Source organism: Podarcis filfolensis (assembly GCF_964270895.1).
Source record: "Podarcis filfolensis genome assembly, chromosome: 4".
NCBI lineage: Eukaryota > Metazoa > Chordata > Lepidosauria > Squamata > Lacertidae > Podarcis > Podarcis filfolensis.
The window spans coordinates 49,129,625-49,147,840 of NC_139607.1; the positions used below are offsets into that span (position 1 = coordinate 49,129,625).

The 18,216-nt window shown below is 43.5% G+C and overlaps 1 protein-coding gene across 1 annotated transcript; it reads right to left on the reverse strand.

The window, feature by feature from the left end:
* Window positions 1-12,430: 12,430 nt before the first annotated feature.
* CRYAA (crystallin alpha A) lies at window positions 12,431-17,322 on the reverse strand. Its single transcript, XM_083611918.1, has 3 exons — window positions 16,638-17,322; window positions 14,803-14,925; window positions 12,431-13,504 (listed from the first exon to the last, which is right to left on the reverse strand). The coding sequence occupies exons 1-3, from the start codon at window positions 16,824-16,826 to the stop codon at window positions 13,295-13,297; spliced, it is 522 nt and encodes a 173-aa protein (XP_083468044.1). The 5' UTR covers window positions 16,827-17,322; the 3' UTR covers window positions 12,431-13,294.
* Window positions 17,323-18,216: the final 894 nt, after the last annotated feature.

Below are 18,216 nucleotides of genomic sequence, written 5' to 3' on the forward strand. Positions count from 1 at the left end.
CAGTGATTTTAGCTCATGGTCAGTTTAGTACCTGCACTCCAGTCAAGATTTGCTAAGAGCTTAGGGACAACTTAAACCCAGTTTTGCACAGCACAACACACACAGAGAGAGCCTTGTTTACAATTACAACTCTGCCTGAATCATGCTCTTTGTGTGCTGATTGAGTCAGATGAGTGGGGGTATCTTACAGGGCAATATGAGGAAGCCTGAAATTGAACATGGATAGATAACTCAGCTCCATGAGTCAAAAGGGCTTTGGTGGTTTCCTCTATCCATGGGTCATGTTGCCTGGTCTGCCTGCCTGGCCTCTCTCCTCCTTCCCAACACTTTCCCCCACCCCGTCCCTCTGCTAGAGCCACCTGTCGGGCAGTGAGTGTCTAGCAGTGGCTGCGGTGGCTGGAGCTGAGCTGGGCTGGGCTGAGCGCAGACCCAGTGGAGGGGAGGGGAGGCCCAGGACTGAGGCAGCGGTTCCCTCCAGATTGGACTCCCAATTTCCCCCCTCCTGCTCCTGCTCCCTTCTTCCTTCTTTTCCTCCCTTCCCCCTTTTTGGGAATCCCAAAAGTTCGTGTTTTAATAACTACCTGTTGTAGCCTGATCATACAGTGAAGCGCATGCATGTGCAACAGACACATTTCCTGAGAATGCAATTTAACCCCACGTATGCAGCCAAACTAACCAGCAAATTCCATTATTGCCCATTTAAGTTCATTAATCCTTCGATATTTGTGCCCAGAGGAACTTCTGAGTGTTCTTGCTAATATTCACAAATCCAGCCACACTCCCTGTATATATCAGTGACTTGCAAAATGGGGACTTGCACATTTCCAGTAAACCAAGTGAGATAAACCTCAAAAGGTACTTTAAAAACAAGTATTTTCATATCACTTCACTCCAGAGGGTTGTTATGCCTCTAGCATTTTAAGTAAAATGTAACTCATAATCAGAAGCAAAGGTCATTTCATATCTACTGCATGAGGAATGTGCTCTACTGACTACATTTATGCGAAGCACATCAGGCAGAACAAATATTTTGAAGTTCTTCAATAAATAGTTTTTGGCACCTTTTTTGCTCACTTGGTTTGTTGATTTTGGAAGCTGGTGCTGCTCCCCTTTGTTTCGTTTTTATCGACTCTTACATATCTCCCCTTCACTTAAAATGGCTGCAGAAGCCCATTATTCTTTGGACCCCTCTTTTCTGTGAGAAAATGGAGGACAGTGAATCATGGCCAGAACACGCTAATTGAATCCTCCATCTCGCTCTAAATGGTCCCTGAAATGAATTTAATTGGTTGGCTGGGGTGTCAAGGAGCAAATTTCAAGTAGTTCCTTGTGACGCTCTTTGGTTTTGTTGAAATCACCTTGCACTGACAAGCAAGAATAACCTGAGGTTTTAACATTGTTATGGGTATTTTATTTTATTTTATGTTGTTTTGTTTTGTTTTTGCCCTCTTGGCTCCTGAGTTAGGGGAAAAGAAAACAATTGGGAAAAGCAGTCTTTATTTTGGAAGGCTGCACATCTTTACTTCAGAATGTCTGTTTTTGCAAAGTTGCTTCAGTTCAACCTCCTCATCCCCATCCATGATTTCAACATTAAAAGTTCTTTTATGTGGCATTATGTGGTGAAGTAACTGACCACTTGGCTAAGTATACTGTAGTCATTGCCTAGTTCAACTTCAGATGTGGCCCAAACCACTGTAATTGACCTGAAGAAATATTGTTGTCATTCTTGCCTATTGCACTGAATGAGAGTTACCTACAAAGCCACAAACAAACCATCATTTAAAGGGTGGGGGGTTTGTAGCCCATATAATTGAATAGAATTTCCCTGTCCAAATCCACAATCCTTTAAATGCTCCAGAATTCAGTAAGAATTCAGGCTGTTTACACCCTAGCCCACTTGTAGAATTAAAACACACACACACACCTTTTTTTCTCAATTTGGAATCATTTGAACTCATCCTTTCAATCTAGATTGATTCTAGATCCTGCCATCCACAAGGGTAGGCATAGTTTCTTGGCAGCCTCTGTTTTTGCACAGACCTGAGCATCTTCTTTGATGTGCAAATGTTTGGCCATTGATTCATAATGTCCTACATTCAACCAGCCCAGCTAGCCTAGTTTGCATGGGCTAAACCGAGGAATTTCCTTTGGCACAGTTCAAGAGAACTACTGCACCCTATATTTCCCTCCTTCATTCAATATCCCAAATATTAGCTAGAGTCTGACATTCATTAATTTATTGGGTTGGGAGGTCTCTCTCTCTCTCTCTCTCTCTCTCTCTCTCTCTCTCTCCCCCCCCCCCCCGTTCATAATAGTATATCTGATGTTAAAATGTATATTGGGCTGCATAAACACTATTTATTTAAAGCATGTTCTGCCCTCCCACAAGAATCCTGGGAACTGCAGCTTACCTCTCACAATGCTACAACTCCCAGCGTACATAGAATCATAGAATCATACAATCATAGAGTTGGAAGAGACCACAAGGGCCATCGAGTCCAACCCCCTGCCAAGCAGGAAACATCATCAAAGCACTCCTGACATATGGTTGTCAAGCCTCTGCTTAAAGACCTCCAAAGAAGGAGACTCCACCACACTCCTTGGCAGCAAATTCCACTGTCGAACAGCTCTTACTATCAGGAAGTTCTTCCTAATGTTTAGGTGGAATCTTCTTTCTTGTAGTTTGGAACCATTGCTCCGTGTCCACTTCTCTGGAGCAGCAGAAAACAACCTTTCTCCCTCCTCTATGTGACATCCTTTTATATATTTGAACATGGCTATCATATCACCCCTTAACCTCCTCTTCTCCAAGCTAAACATGCCCAGCTCCCTTAGCCGTTCCTCATAAGGCATCTTTTCCAGGCCTTTGACCATTTTGGTTGCCCTCCTCTGGACACGTTCCAGTTTGTCTGTGTCCTTCTTGAACTGTGGTGCCCAGAACTGGACACAGTACTCCAGGTGAGGTCTGACCAGAGCAGAATACAGTGGCACTATTACTTCCCTTGATCTAGATGCTATACTCCTATTGATGCAGCCCAGAATTGCATTGGCTTTTTTAGCTGCTGCGTCACACTGTTGGCTCATGTCAAGTTTGTGGTCAACCAAAACTCCTAGATCCTTTTCACGTGTACTGCTCTCAAGCCAGGTGTCACCCATCTTGTATTTGTGCCTCTCATTTTTTTTGCCCAAGTGCAATACTTTATGTTTCTCCCCGTTTAAATTCATCTTGTTTGTTTTGGCCCAGTTCTCTAATCTGTCAAGGTCGTTTTGAAGTGTGATCCTGTCCTCTGGGGTGTTAGCCACCCCTCCCAGTTTGGTGTCATCTGCAAATTTGATCAGGATGCCCTTGAGTCCATCATCCAAGTCATTGATAAAGATGTTGAATAAGACCGGGCCCAAGACAGAACCCTGTGGCACCCCACTAGTCACTCTTCTCCAGGATGAAGAGGAACCATTGATGAGCACCCTTTGGGTTCGGTCACTCAGCCAGTTACAAATCCACTGAGTGGTAGCATAGTCAAGACTGCATTTTACCAGCTTCGTTACAAGAATATCATGGGGCACCTTGTCAAATGCCTTGCTGAAATCAAGGTAGGCTACATCCACTGCGTTCCCTTCATCTACCAGGCTTGTAATTCTGTCAAAAAACGAGATCAGGTTAGTCTGACATGACTTATTTTGACTATTGGTGATCACAGCATTCCTTTCTAGGTGCTCACGGACTGTTTGCTTAATGATCTGCTCCAGAATCTTCCCTGGTATTGATGTCAGACTGACTGGGCGGTAATTATTTGGGTCCTCTCTTTTCCCCTTTTTGAAAATAGGGACAACATTTGCCCTCCTCCAGTCTGCCAGGACTTCGCCTGTTCTCCAGGAATTCTCAAAGATGACTGCCAGTGGTTCTGAGATCACATCTGCCAGTTCTTTTAATACTCTTGGATGCAGTTCATCTGGCCCTGGAGACTTGAATACATCTAAACTAGCCAAGTATTCTTGTACTATTTCCTTAGTTATTCTGGGCTGTGTTTCCTCTACTGAATCATTTGCTCCAAATTCTTCAGGTCAGGCATTGTTTTCTTTATCGGAGAAGACTGAGGCAAAGAAGGCATTGAGGAGTTCAGCCCTTTCTGTGTCTCCTGTTTGCATTTCACCATCTTCTCCTCTGAGTGACCCCACTGTTTCTTTGTTCTTCCTTTTGCTACGAACATACCCATAAAAGCCTTTTTTGTTGCTTTTAACCTCTCTAGCAAGCCTGAGTTCATTCTGTGCTTTAGCTTTTCTGACTTTGTGTCTACACGTGCTGGCTATTTGTCTGAATTCCTCTTTGGTGGTTTCCCCCCTTTTCCATTTTTTGTACACATTCTTTTTTAATCTTAACTCAGTTAAAAGTTCTTTAGATAGCCACCCTGGCTTCTTTAGGCACCTTCCATGTTTCCGTCTCATTGGTATTGCCTGAAGTTGTGCTTTTACTATCTCCCTCTTAACAAACTCCCAGCCATCATGAACTCCCTTTCCTTTTAGTATTACTGTCCATGGGATCTCTCCCAGCACTTCCCTAAGTTTTATGAAGTCGGCTTTCTTAAAGTCAAGAAATTGAGTCCTAGTATGCTTGGCTGCTCCTTTCCCCTGTATAGTAAACTTCAGCAGAGCATGATCACTTGCGCCTAATGATCCTTCCACTTCTACCCCACTAACCAGGTCATCAACATTGGTTAGGACCAGATCTAAAATGGCTGTTCCTCTTGTTGCTTCTCCCACTTTCTGGACAATGAAGTTGTCTGCAAGGCGAGTGAGGAATCTGTTTGACCTTATGCTCTTGGCTGAGTTTGACATCCAACAAATATCCGGGTAATTGAAGTCCCCCATTACTACTATCTCCCTTCCTTTTGCATGCTTGGCCATCTGTTCCAGGAAGGCATCATCTATGTCCTCCGTTTGGCTTGGGGATCTATAGTAAACTCCCACAATGAGGTCACTGTTATTCTTCTCTCTCTTAATTTTGACCCAAATGCTCTCACTTTGGCTTTGAGGTTCTAAATCTTGGATCTCTTCACAGGTATACACATCCCTGACATATAACGCCACTCCTCCTCCTTTCTTGTCTGGTCTGTTTCTCTGAAATAGATTGTATCCCTCCATTATTACATTCCAATCGTGGGACTTATCCCACCAGGTTTCAGTGATGCCTATTATGTCATATTTAGTTTGCTGTACCAAGAGCTCAAGCTCATCTTGTTTATTTCCCATGCTTTGCGCATTAGTGTACAGACATTGAAGTCCATTAATCATTCCCCCGTGTCTCTTATTTAAGGATTTTTTCCTCCCACCACTAGGTCTGCGTGCTGTTTGCTCCATTTGGTCTATGACATTTGGATGATCATCTTCATCAATTGATAGACTCCTACCTTCAGGAGCAGTACAGTTCCCAGAATTATTTGGGAGCGCTTTAAAAATATGCTGTGTGTACACAGCCTTGTTCTCTCTATCCTACATTTGCAAAGCTTTGCACACAAGTAACACAGTTCAAAAGTGAAAAGAGACCTCGAAGGCAGTAGAGCAGTACATGCCTACTCCTGTCTTTGCTCCTTTAGGTGCATTTAGGGCAGGCATGGCCAAACTTGGCCCTTCAGCTGTTTTGGGACTACAACTCCCATCATCCCTAGCTAACAGGACCAGTGGTCAGGGATGATGGGAATTGTAGTCCCAAAACAGCTGACGGGCCAAGTTTGGCCATGCCTGATTTAGGGTTTGATGTCACAAAACAAAGGAACACAGGGTGCTTCCTTATGCTGAGAGTCAGGCTGTTTTGGTCTGTCTAGCAGTGACTGGCAGAAACTCTCCAGGATTTCAGACAGAAAAGGCTCCTAGCTCTACCTGGAGATGTCAGGCTTGAACTTGGGACCCTGGCCCTGCAAAGCACGCAGGTGCTGTGCCACTGAGCCACAGCCCTTCCCCCAGTAAGTCAGGGTTTTAAAATGGCCACGGCATCAAGTGACCACTTTGCCATTCAGGCTGGTTGCTTCCAGAAGAACTGGTACAAACCAGACACAGTGTAAAGTTAATAGATAACTAGGGTCTCGAGGGGAACCTGGGAGATAGCCAGAATAACAGTGCCCAGCCACTTAATTAGCAAGCGCGGTAATTTAGGATGGGCACTACCTGGAAGCGTTACAGAAGACCTCGTTGACCGCCGCATGCCTCTCGGAGACACGAGCAACGGTCATTACCGCCACTGCTGAAAGAACCGAGCCTTTGAGCGCAGCTTGACACTGCTGTAATCAAGTGCTGCTCTTAATGTACTCCTGCAAATAATCCTCGCTCGTGTCACATGCCGGCAGCAAAGTGCTGCAGCAGGGCCCCCCTCTGGAAGGCAGGCTTATTTCCAACCTTCGTTTTTTCGCTGAAGGAAGGACATTTGTGCCATTGTGCAAGGCTTAGTCAAATTGGTTGGGCCTGCCGCTTTTTGCAGCTCTCGCTGCAGGGCGGTGTCACTTTATCCACACGGGTTTGGGGTAATGTGATTGGTGTGATTAATGCTAGCAGCTTGGCTCAAGGTGTGTGCAGTGCTGCTCTTTCCTCAGCTGAAAAACAATACGGGCTTGTCATTTTCCAGAACAAAGGCAGGAAACATCGAGAGAAGCAGCAGCAGCAGGACTCAGTATGGTAGTTTACTGCTTGATCGAGCTGTGCTTTCTGTGGAAGAACAAAAGGAGCAGGCTTGGCTACCATATATGGTGCTGTTTAAATGGCACAGGCCAGTCTCCCCCAACCTGGCGCCCTCCAGGTGTCTTAGACTACAACTCCCATCAGCCCCAGCCAGCGCAAAACATCTGGGAGGGAGAGCCAAGTTGGGAAAGGCTGGCCCTGATCATTCAGGACCATAATCTCCAAGAAATACATGCCAAAAACATTTTCATTTTTCCTCATAATACTGCTTTAAAATAGCTTGGGATTGGTCAGAAGTGTTTAACTTCATTCAGAATGGTATGATTTTTTTTTTAACATAATATAGCCACATATATAAAAAAATTTTTTTTAAAGGAGGGAATCTCACTGCACACAAATTATCGGTGATATCTAAGCCATACTCAGAATATACCCATTAATTTAAATGAGGGTGCTTAAAGGTCACCCCATGGTTAAAGTCCCGAGACACTATTACTTATTTAGAGAGAACAAATACATTTAGGGAAGGCATTATGCCTCCATTAAGCCTTCCTGAGCTGTACTAAAAGTGCATTGGGTGCTGTGAAACATAGTGTGCTCCATAAATGTTTGTGGCATTTTCCCCCATTATCACACACGAAACAAATTTGGCATAATAAACTAAAACAAAAGTCTAGGTTAGTCAGGGATGAAATCTACATGGCACAGTTGAGTCCCTGCCCCTGCAGAGAGGGTAAACTTTGGGTAAACCAGCTAAAAGAGTCATAGCAGATAAAGCTGTTGTTAATAACTAGTTCTAGTTGTGACGGTGGGGGATTGGGAGGGGTCTCACAAGTGGAGTACCGGTAGCCTAGGGCCTCTCTTCATCTAAATCCAGCCCTGCCACCTGGTAACAATCTTCCTCGCTATGATAAGACATAGTGTATTTCTTTTTGTTGTTGTTGTTTAGTCGTTTAGTCGTGTCCGACTCTTTGTGACCCCATGGACCAGAGCACGCCAGGCACTCCTATCTTCCACTGCCTCCCGCAGTTTGGTCAGACTCATGTTTGTGGCTTCGAGAACACTGTCCAACCATCTCGTCCTCTGTCGTCCCCTTCACCTTGTGCCCTCCATCTTTCCCAACATCAGGGTCTTTTCCAGGGAGTCTTTTCTTCTCATGAGGTGGCCAAAGTATTGGAGCCTCAGCTTCATGATCTGTCCTTCCAGTGAGCACTCAGGGCTGATTTCCTTAAGAATGGATGCGTTTGATCTTCTTGCAGTCCATGGGACTCGCAAGAGTCTCCTCCAGCACCATAATTCAAAAGCATCAATTCTTCGGCGATCAGCCTTCTTTATGGTCCAGCTCTCACTTCCATACATCACTACTGGGAACACCATGGCTTTAACTATACGGACCTTTGTTGGCAAGGTGATGTCTCTGCTTTTTAAGATGCTGTCTAGGTTTGCCATCGCCTTTCTCCCAAGGAGCAGGCGTCTTTTAATTTCGTGACTGCTGTCACCATCTGCAGTGATCGTATTTCTTTTTAAATTATAGCAATTATTCCTACATTTTTTGTTTAACGGAAAGATGAGTCCTCTCTTGTTCCTTTTGTGGTGAAGTATTTCCTCATTTTGGGTGATGGAGAAGTGCTGATGGTAGCATCCTTTCTTGCCAACTGGGCAGCGGGGATGGGAGAGTGAGAGTCAAGGGTCCTCCTTAGTTGGCCACTCTGTGACCCTTTCTTTCCCCCCTGCAATCTGAAATAAAAGCAGAACTTCTACTATTCCTGTTTCCAGTGGTGCATGGAAACAGGAGGGGTGAGCAGGCGGTTATCTCTACCATTACTTATCTTCCTTTTAATAGGGGAGAGAGGAGAGGAGAGGAAGCAAAGCTATAATCATGAGTGACAAGAACACCACTCAGCTTTCTGAAAAATAGAAAGGGACCTAATTCTGTTTCTAAAATAAAAAATAAAAAAGGAGAGCCATCTTTATGTGTCTTCTAGTAGCTGCTGAAAACTGTTCTGTTTTAATGAGATTTTCCGTTTTTCCTTTATTTATAAAATTTCTTTACCGCCTTTCATCCGAGGATCACAGGGTAACTTACAATATAAAAACACCAAAATGCATAGCATAATAACAAATAAAAACAATAACCACACCCACAGTTTTAAAAGCCATGTATTGTTAAATAGATTATTTAATTAGCCAAAGGCCTGCGAGAAGGGGGATAAAGTTGCCTGGCTCCTAAAAATATGTAACCAAGGCTCCAGGTGAACTTCTCTGGGGAGAGCATTCCACAAGTGGGGAGCCACTGCAGAAAAGGCCTATTCTCGTGTTGCCGCCCTCCAAAACTTTCATGAAGGAGGCACACAAGGGCCTCAGATGATGAGTGCAGGGTCCAGGCTAGTTCACATTTCATATGGAGCGTTTTACCCATTATGCTGTGTTGCATTGTTCATCTGTTTTATCTTGTGACTATTTGGAATGTAATTAATGAACATAATTATTGAATTATTGTTTTTAATGAAAGCCGTTGGTTGTGTTGGCAAACTTTTAGTTGGAAATGGCAGCGGGGTGTCATATGTGATGAGAAACAAGAAATAAGGCTGAAATTCTGATGCCAGCCTTAGGATACAGTGTATATGCTGTTCCATCACTGGAATGGAGCTCCCTCCATGGGGCAGCACTTACGCCCCTCGGGAAGCCCTAGATTTGACCATGGGGTGTTCCATAGGCATAGACATGTTGCCAGTGGTGGGTCACTGCTGCTAGGGATTTGAAAATGGGGCATGTCAGGGCCATGCTGGGGTGGATCACATGATGTCTTAGAACCACAAGATCCAGTTGATCAGGAAGATGGTGTTTGGCCTGTTTTAGATGAGGCCAAAATTCATCCTATTAAAGGACCAGGAACTACTATTAATTCTGGCCTTAAGTGTGTCCTTCAGGTTATCCCTTGTTTAGACTGTGTACACATCACTAGCTTTAAAAGATTGTTCTTTATCTCACTTCAGATCAAAATTGGTTCAGGGGTGGGGGCATATGATAATGTGTAAGAAACAACAGGATAGATAGGGGTTGTGGCTATCATTGCTGTGTATACCACACAACTCTGCTTTTCCACTGTGGATTTGTAAACAGTCAAAGCAATGTTTGAAAACAGAATGAAAAAATATTTGGGCTGGGTTGAAAATGGGCAGATTAGCTCCCTGTAAACCATATTTACAAGAGATATTTTCAGATGTATTTTCAGGAGAGCTTTCAGGAGAGCAATGACAGGAACTGTGTGGCTAAGGAGCTCCTCGTCACCTGCTAAGCTGCTTATATTTATAAAGAGGCATTTTCTCTCAGACAATGTCTACTGCTCTGTTCAACAAAAATGTGGATTTCTGCTGGCCATCCATGACAGTAACATTACTGAATAAGTGGCCTCTTTTGTAAACAGTGCATGGACAGCAGGATTTTATATTGTTATGAGTTTGTGGCTGTTAAATTCTAATCAAGCCTTCTGATCCCTGGATCCAGCAAGTGTTAAAATGTAAGCCAAACTAGCTTCCTGGGTTGAAGGTGATCAGCTGGGTGATGGGCCAATAAGAGAACAAAGAAAGGAGGCTCTGTGACAGACAGCAAATGGGTTGGGCCCCCTCCCTCAACTCAGAGATAATTATAAGGACAAAGCCTGAATTGAGAGGGCAGAGTTTGCTGTAATGTGAGGGAAAAGGTGCAGACTGGAAAACCAGAGAGGCAGAGCACAATGTTTGATTTCTGTTTTAATCCAAGGCTGCAGCTATGGGAGTAGCAGGACCTACTTGGTGCTGATGCTGTGAACCCCTCCATCATAGGCTCAGGTTGTATATGTGTGTAAATAAACCATATATCATAAAGACACCACATTCTCCACTATGTCTCATTCCCAAAGGGAAACCCGAAACCTGAGTGAGCCCTGGGACCCCTGCAATCTCACACTGCTCAGAGATTAGGGTAGCATGCAACAATACCTTGGCAGGGCAAGTTTTTATGGCATAACATTGCTAACATTTATAGTATGTTATGTGAAAATAATAACTTTTCTATGATGTATCGTTTAAACAAACATATATTGTTTTTCTGCCTGGAGTCTAAGATGTGAATTTGCAGTATGCTCTCATTTAGGTTTTAAAAGCTGCCGTGCCACATTCAGAAAGCACACAACATTCCCCTAAGGGTAGCTATCTCTGTTCTAAATGCTGAATTGATCTGCAATTATTTGATGGGAGATTTTCTCCCTATTTTATGGAGCATCAAAGAACAGATGCAACTGAGGGGCTGTCAAAAGCAGTATAGAGCCAACTTTGATCCGTTTTGTGCCATTTGTGAAAGCATTGCTATTAGCAGACACCTTTTTCCTTACTAAATGCGGACAGGAGTTTTACTTTAGCTGATTCTCGGAAGACATTAGAAATCCACTTCACAATTTTTGGATTCCCTTACCAGAACTATAGCAAAGCCTGACCTCTTGTGGTAGGTAGAGTGCAAAGCAATTGCTTCACATTAGGCAACCAGCTGCATGATCGCTATCAGATGGGTGGATCTAAACACAGGAATACAACACTGTAAATAAGTCAGAAATTAGATTGTTTTTACCAAAAGGAAAAAGTACAGTGAGAAATCCCATTTTAAACAATTCTCACTCTATGGCGCCATCTGGTATTCTATGTTTAAAACGCATTCAAATCGCGTTACTGTGACGAATGCACCTGAGTGCAGTCCGTAACATTAAAAAGGTGTACATAAGTTATTAGAGACAGAGAAAGGCGTATAGGTCTGGAAGATAATGGGAAGGCCATCTAGCCCAATTCTCACCCAGAACAGGACCCTCCTTGCCTGAAAGCTTCACTCATTTGACTTCTCACTTGTTTCTGAAGATTGTAAATCTTCTTGTAGAAATGGGCTTGTTTCAGTTCCTAGCACTGCTAACAATATATGATACTCAAAGCATAGCCTGATTATCGATGTTGAAATGGTAGCCACTTCCTTTCCAGTTAAGAGAGTCCATTCACTCTCCTACTTCAATTCCATTCTCTGTCTATGTCAAAAAAGTTGAGTGTCTGGACTGTAAATTCTTCAAGTGCAGGATACCAACCCAATACCTTGTGGCAATAGAATGTATGATACACAATTGTATATGATACTCAATATAATTATTGCATTTATATTGTATCCTGCCTCCAAGGAGATCAGGGCGATGTACACAGTTCTCTCCCTGCCCCTTTAACCTTCAGAACAACCTTGTGAGGTAGGCTGAAAGATAACTGGCCCAAAGTCACCCAGTGAGTTGCATAGATGGGCAGGGATTGGCATTGCTCTACAGTCATACCTTGTTTTTCAAACAGAATGCGTTCTGGAAGTCCGTCCGACTTCCGTAACGTTCGGAAACCAAGGCGCAGCTTCTAATTGGCTGCAGAAGCATCCTGCAGCCAACCAGAAGCTGCGGAAGTTGTGCCGGACGTTCAGCTTCCAAGACAAAGTTTGCAAACCAGAACACCTACTTCTGGGTTTGCGACGTTCAAGTTCCAAGTTGTTTGTGAACTAAGCTGTTTGAAAACCAAGGTACAACTGTACTTCCCTGGAGAAAGAATAGCTCATACGAGAGAGAGAGAGAGAGCACAGTTGCTAGAGCATGAGACTCTTAATCTCAGGCTTATGGATTCGAGCTCCACGTTGGACAAAAGGTTAGAGAAGGCTTCGTGGAGAAACAGAGAGGAGGAGGTGGGCAGGTTGGTGGGGAAAGAAGACACGTTGCTTGTTTCACATTTTCTTTATTGACTGCCACTGGCTGAGTTCTCAGATTGCGCCAGACATCAGTAAAAGAGGTGGAGCTATGTTAGAATTACAGCAAGATTAAGGAAGATGGTGTGATAACACGCAGGCCTGGGGGAAAGCTCAGTAGGGATTTGAAGCCTCAGCACTTGTGATGGACCCCCAAGTGGGTCTGCAAAGACCATGGAGAGATGTGCTTGTCCTTGCACCAGCAGAGGAAATGACAGTTGATGTTGTAAATGGATGTACTCTTTTCCCCTCTTTCAACTTTGCTGGAAAAAAGTTACAGCCCTTTCCAAACACTTTTTGTGGCTTTTCCTCCTTTTAAAAAGCGCATGGCACATTCGTTACAAGTACCACTCACTCTTTCTTCCTCTTCGTCTCCCCTCTCACTAATCAGCTTAGCTCTCGCTTGCTCTTAATTACTTTAGGGTAGAACAAGCCTGTACTGTTGCTTTCGCTGCACCAAACTTAGCATTAACAATTGATGCATTGAGAGCTAATGCTGCTGTCTGGCCAGCTCTTGTGTTTGGGGCTTGGCAGATGTTTATCCAAACTAGCACAGCATCCTAGACCATTTCAGCAAGTATGTCAGATCTGCTGCAGCACCCTTTCGCCTTCCACGTTGTCACCCCGACATCACAAGGTTTTAGGCTTCAGCTTCAAAGTCCTCTAGCCGCTCACCCGGCCTCTCATTCCATCCAAGAGAAAAATTAGAACAAAAAAGAGAAAGAGAGAGAAACCCTTCTAGATATTCACTGATATCTATGTAATGGCTCTGTGAATGAGGCCTGCAAGTGAAGTGTGACAGCCTGGATGCTTCTTTAGCAGCAGCAGCAGGTTCAGCCTAAGAAGAAGGAGCCGAGGTTGGCTTCTCCTCACGGGATACAGGGATGGGTCTCTCGCTGTGGCTGGGGTCAGTGTTGGACTGGACCTTGGGAGCCGAGAAGGTCAGCATGCCATCAGCAGAGAGAGAGCAGGTGATGGCCGCTTGGTCCACATTGGATGGGAAGCGGTACCGACGGTGGAATTCACGGGAAATATACCCGTGGTCATCCTGACAAGAGACAAAAGAAACCGAGAGCATTATTTTTTTTTTAAAAAAATTGCAGCTGTCCTGTGAGGTAAAGTAATCAGTATTTTAACTGCAGAGATAGAGAACTCAGGCTGAGCGGCTTGCCAAACGCCTCCTCAGCTGTAACTTAAAGGGGAGTCTCGGATACAAAATGGAGTTCTCAGAGTGGTTTAACAGTCAATCCCTCCTCAAAGGGAACTCTGGGAATTATAGCTCTGGGAGGGGACTAGGGGGTCTCCCAACAACTCAGCACCCTTAACAAACTACAGCTCCCAGGATTTTGGGGGGAAGTCACAACTGTTTAAAGTGGCATGATTCTGCTTTAAATGTGTAGTGCAGATGGTGCCTAAGATTTCCACTCACTGAGCGTGGTTGTAGGCCTTGGGGTATTCCTGCCTTCCAGTTTTTGAAGCCTTTCCATTTTTCCTTCTTGTGTCTTGTTTTAACACTTCTCATTTGTGCTGGCTTATAAAAGCTCAGCCTTTGCAGTTGATTCAGAGCTACTGACCACTGGGAAATCCTCCCCAATTGGGCTTCTATTGACTTTTTACCTAGTGTACCGCCTAAAATTAATTTCTAGCTTTGCTAATTTAAGACTAATTTGTCCTTACTTTGTTCTTTGCCTCACAAAGAAAACATTGGAATGATTGGATTGTGATACACACACACACACACACACACACACACACACACACACACTTTCTTTGTCCTAAGAGCCATGGACTGACCTGAAACCAATTAGCACGCAAGGCAAGCTAATATCATTTAGTCCTCAAGTCTCCAGCCCAGCCAAGCCATTCTTATCTCTCCACACCCACCCAATGCCCAACTTGCAGGTTTTACTTAACATCCAGCTGGATGCAGGGTTATGAAGAACTTGAAAACTTGCTCATTATTTTTTTATATTTCAATTGGCCCCAATAAAAGTACTGCACTACTGTAGATTTTGTTTTCTATGGACCAACCCAGCTATCTATCCTGTTTCAGAGCTATTAAAGTGCAGACATTTTCTTGGAGTTTCAGATTACATTATCTCTGTACTGAAAAAAATAATTACCCAGTGATGCCCACTGTCATCTAAGTGCTATGGAGTACATGATGAAATAAAATGGATTTTTAAAAATCCTAACCATAACAGTACGTATCATCAAATCTGACATTTGACCTTTCCTAAAGCAGATGCATACACCTCTGAGCTAAATCTCAGTAGTTAATGCTAAATAAAATAAATTTTTCATTCCAGCTGAGTAATTTGTACTTTCTTTCTCCCTTCTGCTTACCTGTCTCTCACTGTGTTTGCCATGAATTTCCACAAAGTCTTCAATGACCTTCACACTCAAATCTTCAGGAGAGAAATGTTTTACATCCAAAAAGATTGTAAACTTGTCCCGGTCAGATCTTACCTAAAAGTGAAATGACAAGAAACAACCCCCCACCCCCCAAACAGAATTAGAATTCAAACCGGTTGTTACTAATATTAGGCAATTATTTAAAGAACAAAGTAGCTTTTAAGTCATATCATTTACTCTGTGATTAAATTTCTCAGATTCCCCGTGAGATAATTTGTGACAGCAAAATCATTAAGACATGTTCTTAAACCCATGAAATTAGCAAGTGTCTTTTTATTATTCTTTTCAGTTTTCAAAAGGATTTGTTTTGAAAAGCAGGTGAGAATTCAGTGTACAACTTGAGTCAGTTCACTCACAATTGGCACCAGTGACTTAGCTACTGGTATTCTGGATTGGCAAGTTTGTAGGTTTGGGTGTGATTTTAGGATGCTACATACAATTGCCTAAATGCTGTTTGCAATGCAGCTTGTGGCTTCCATTCTTCACTCCAGTTATGACCACTGTACTATTCAGTTTCCGCAGAGTCACTTCAGCATTTATCTATTTTGTGGATAGATTATTTCTTGCCCCCAGCAACCCAAAGGGTAATCAGAGGCTTTTGGGAGTTTTCGCAACTTGCCCGCATGACTCTAAAAACCTGGGCATGCACAGACACTGCAGGAGACTTGAGTTTCATGGCTAACTTTTAGAAGCTGCCACTGCTTTTCATTGGCTGAGCTCTTCCTAGATTTCTGAGCCAGACCATAAATGTATGCAGAATATCCAACAAACACCCAATATGGTCACACATCCTATTGGAATGTTCTGACCTCAGCCTGAAAAGCAACACTTTATGAATAACCTTTGAGCTGCTCTTCCCAAGAGACCACTATGCAGCGCATCAAACAAAGCACAAAACCCACACTTTTAAAAAGGCAACAAAATGTACTTGATTAAGTAAGAATCTGCTTCATTTTTAGGAGAAGGGCCACAGCTCAGTGTTACGGAATCTGCTTTGCATGCACAATGTCTCAGGTTCAATTGGATAGCTCAGTTAGTTAGAGTGTGGTGCTGATAATGCCAAGGTTGCAGATTCGATCCCCCATAAGGGACAGCTGCATATTCCTGCATTGCAGGGGGTTGGACTAGATGATCCTCAGGGTCCCCTCCAACTCCACAGTTCTATGAATCCATGAAATGCAACAATATACAAAGTCCACAGTGTCTCCAGGCAGGGCTGGAAGAAACCCTGTAGAGCTACTGCCAGTTAGTCTGGACCAGGGATTGGGAATCTAGCTATCCAGACAGTCCTGGACTCCAATTCACATCATCCCTAGCCACCATGGCCAATGGTCAGAAATGATGGGAGCAATATCTAGGTCACAGGTTCCCCATCCCTGATGTAGACAATACTAAGCTAGTCAGACCAATTTCTGACTCAGAATAAAGCACCTTTCTATGTGGGTTTTTTTTAAAAAAAACCCCCACCTAATTTATAAGTGACACAGAGATCATCTAAACATGCGACACACTCGCTTCAGATAGTTAAGAGATGTTAAAATACGATTTTCCAATTCTGCTTATTTTTCTTAAAACTGTTATCACATAAATCCTGAACTACAGTTTCTGTCAAATATTGTTCTTTCTAGCACCTAATCAATCTATCCCGTTCAATATGGGATTAAACTGATTAAACCATGCAACACACCTGGTGGTGTGCAAAAAGCTTGCTTTTTTTTTTTTTTAAAAAAAAGAGCTTCAAATGTATTCAGGAACACGAATCTTACCTCAGAGACACCTGACTCCAGAACGGTGCGGAAGAGAGATTGCCTGTAGTATGGGCTGATGGTCGAGGAAAGCAAAGGCAGGAGATCATATTCAAAAAGACCTTCTCCAAAAAACTGATCAAACAAACGGCTTGGAATTAAAGGTCCAAGAGCCCGTTTGAACCAGGGGTGCTGAATGGTAATATCCATGGTCTCTGCTGCTGCAAGTTTGGCGGTGGAGAGGAGACAGTGCAGTCACTTTGTGACAGTGAAGTCTTTGCTGGACTGCACAGTGGAGGTGTAGAAAACTTCCCTCTATATATACGACTTTCACAGAATGAAGGCATTAGTGGGATTTCTCTGGAAAGACATGATCTCATGATGAAGGCCAATCTGGTCAGCAGAAATTGTAGGGGCTGACCCGAGAGTGACAGTCTGGTTAGAATCAGTGCCAGATATCTCTCTGAACAGCAGCTGGCTGGCCCGCAGCATTCTGCGGACATAGGAGGGTGTCACCACGGCCTGGCAGTACAGAACACCGACTCTCACCTACACGAGCCGTTCCAAAAGACTGTTATTGTCGTTGACATTACTGTGGAACATTTTAACAAGAAAACTCACTAGCCTTTTTTTACTCACATGTTGGTTTGGTGTTCGCCCGAGAGGGAAGAAAGCAAATATTTTACACTGTATACTTTACCTCTCCACCCCCCCCCCCACCCAAAAAAGAGAGAGAGTTTCCACTAAATGACAGAAAATAGGAGGCATGCATCCAGACTGTTACTGGTTTCAGGTTGGGTTCAATCATATGCTAGCAAATTCAGGCTGTGCATTTAAAGTTGATTTGAAATAGCTGGCTTGCTCTGCTCCCAGCACCTCATGCTGGAAGGCACAAATTTTGGGCCCTTGGAATGGTGTTATCCTCTTGGAACTGAGTCACTTCACTGGATAGAGAAACATTCCTGAAGGCCTCCCAGTTGCAAAAACTGCAAAGAGGGCCTTGAAACGCTTTTGAGGTGTTATCATCTGAGGGAGGTCTTGAAACAGGACCTTATCTGGAAGCCTGTCTGTTGTCTGCTGCTTAGAGCATTCTTTCACACAAGAATAATTATTTTTGTACTATATGGTTCTTTGCAAGCATTGCTGAAATGTAGATTTGGCAGTTGTGACGATATTTTGTTTACTTTGTGGCAAACTTCTCATTATCAATATACTGTTGGTACAATAATATGTTATACCAACAATAATATATTGTTTCGCTTTAAAACTTCAAACTGAAAGCTGTCATGTAGTTGACCCTTAAATGTAGATGAAGCAACCTGGGGCCTTCAAGATTTTGTCGAACTCCATTTCACATCAGCAGCAACCAGCATGAGAATTGGTAAGTGAGGATGGAAGTTGCAATCCAGCAACGTTTGGAGAGCCACAGGTTCCCCATCCCTTCCTTAGTGTGAGACAAAAATCCACATAGGCAGAAATCTGAGGCTTGCTCTGGAATTCAGTCATCCAAGTAACTGAATGAGTGAAGCTGCTCTATCCTTGCATCATCTCTGAGCAGTGCCCCCCGCCCCCCACTACCCACAAACCTTCTTCCTTCCTC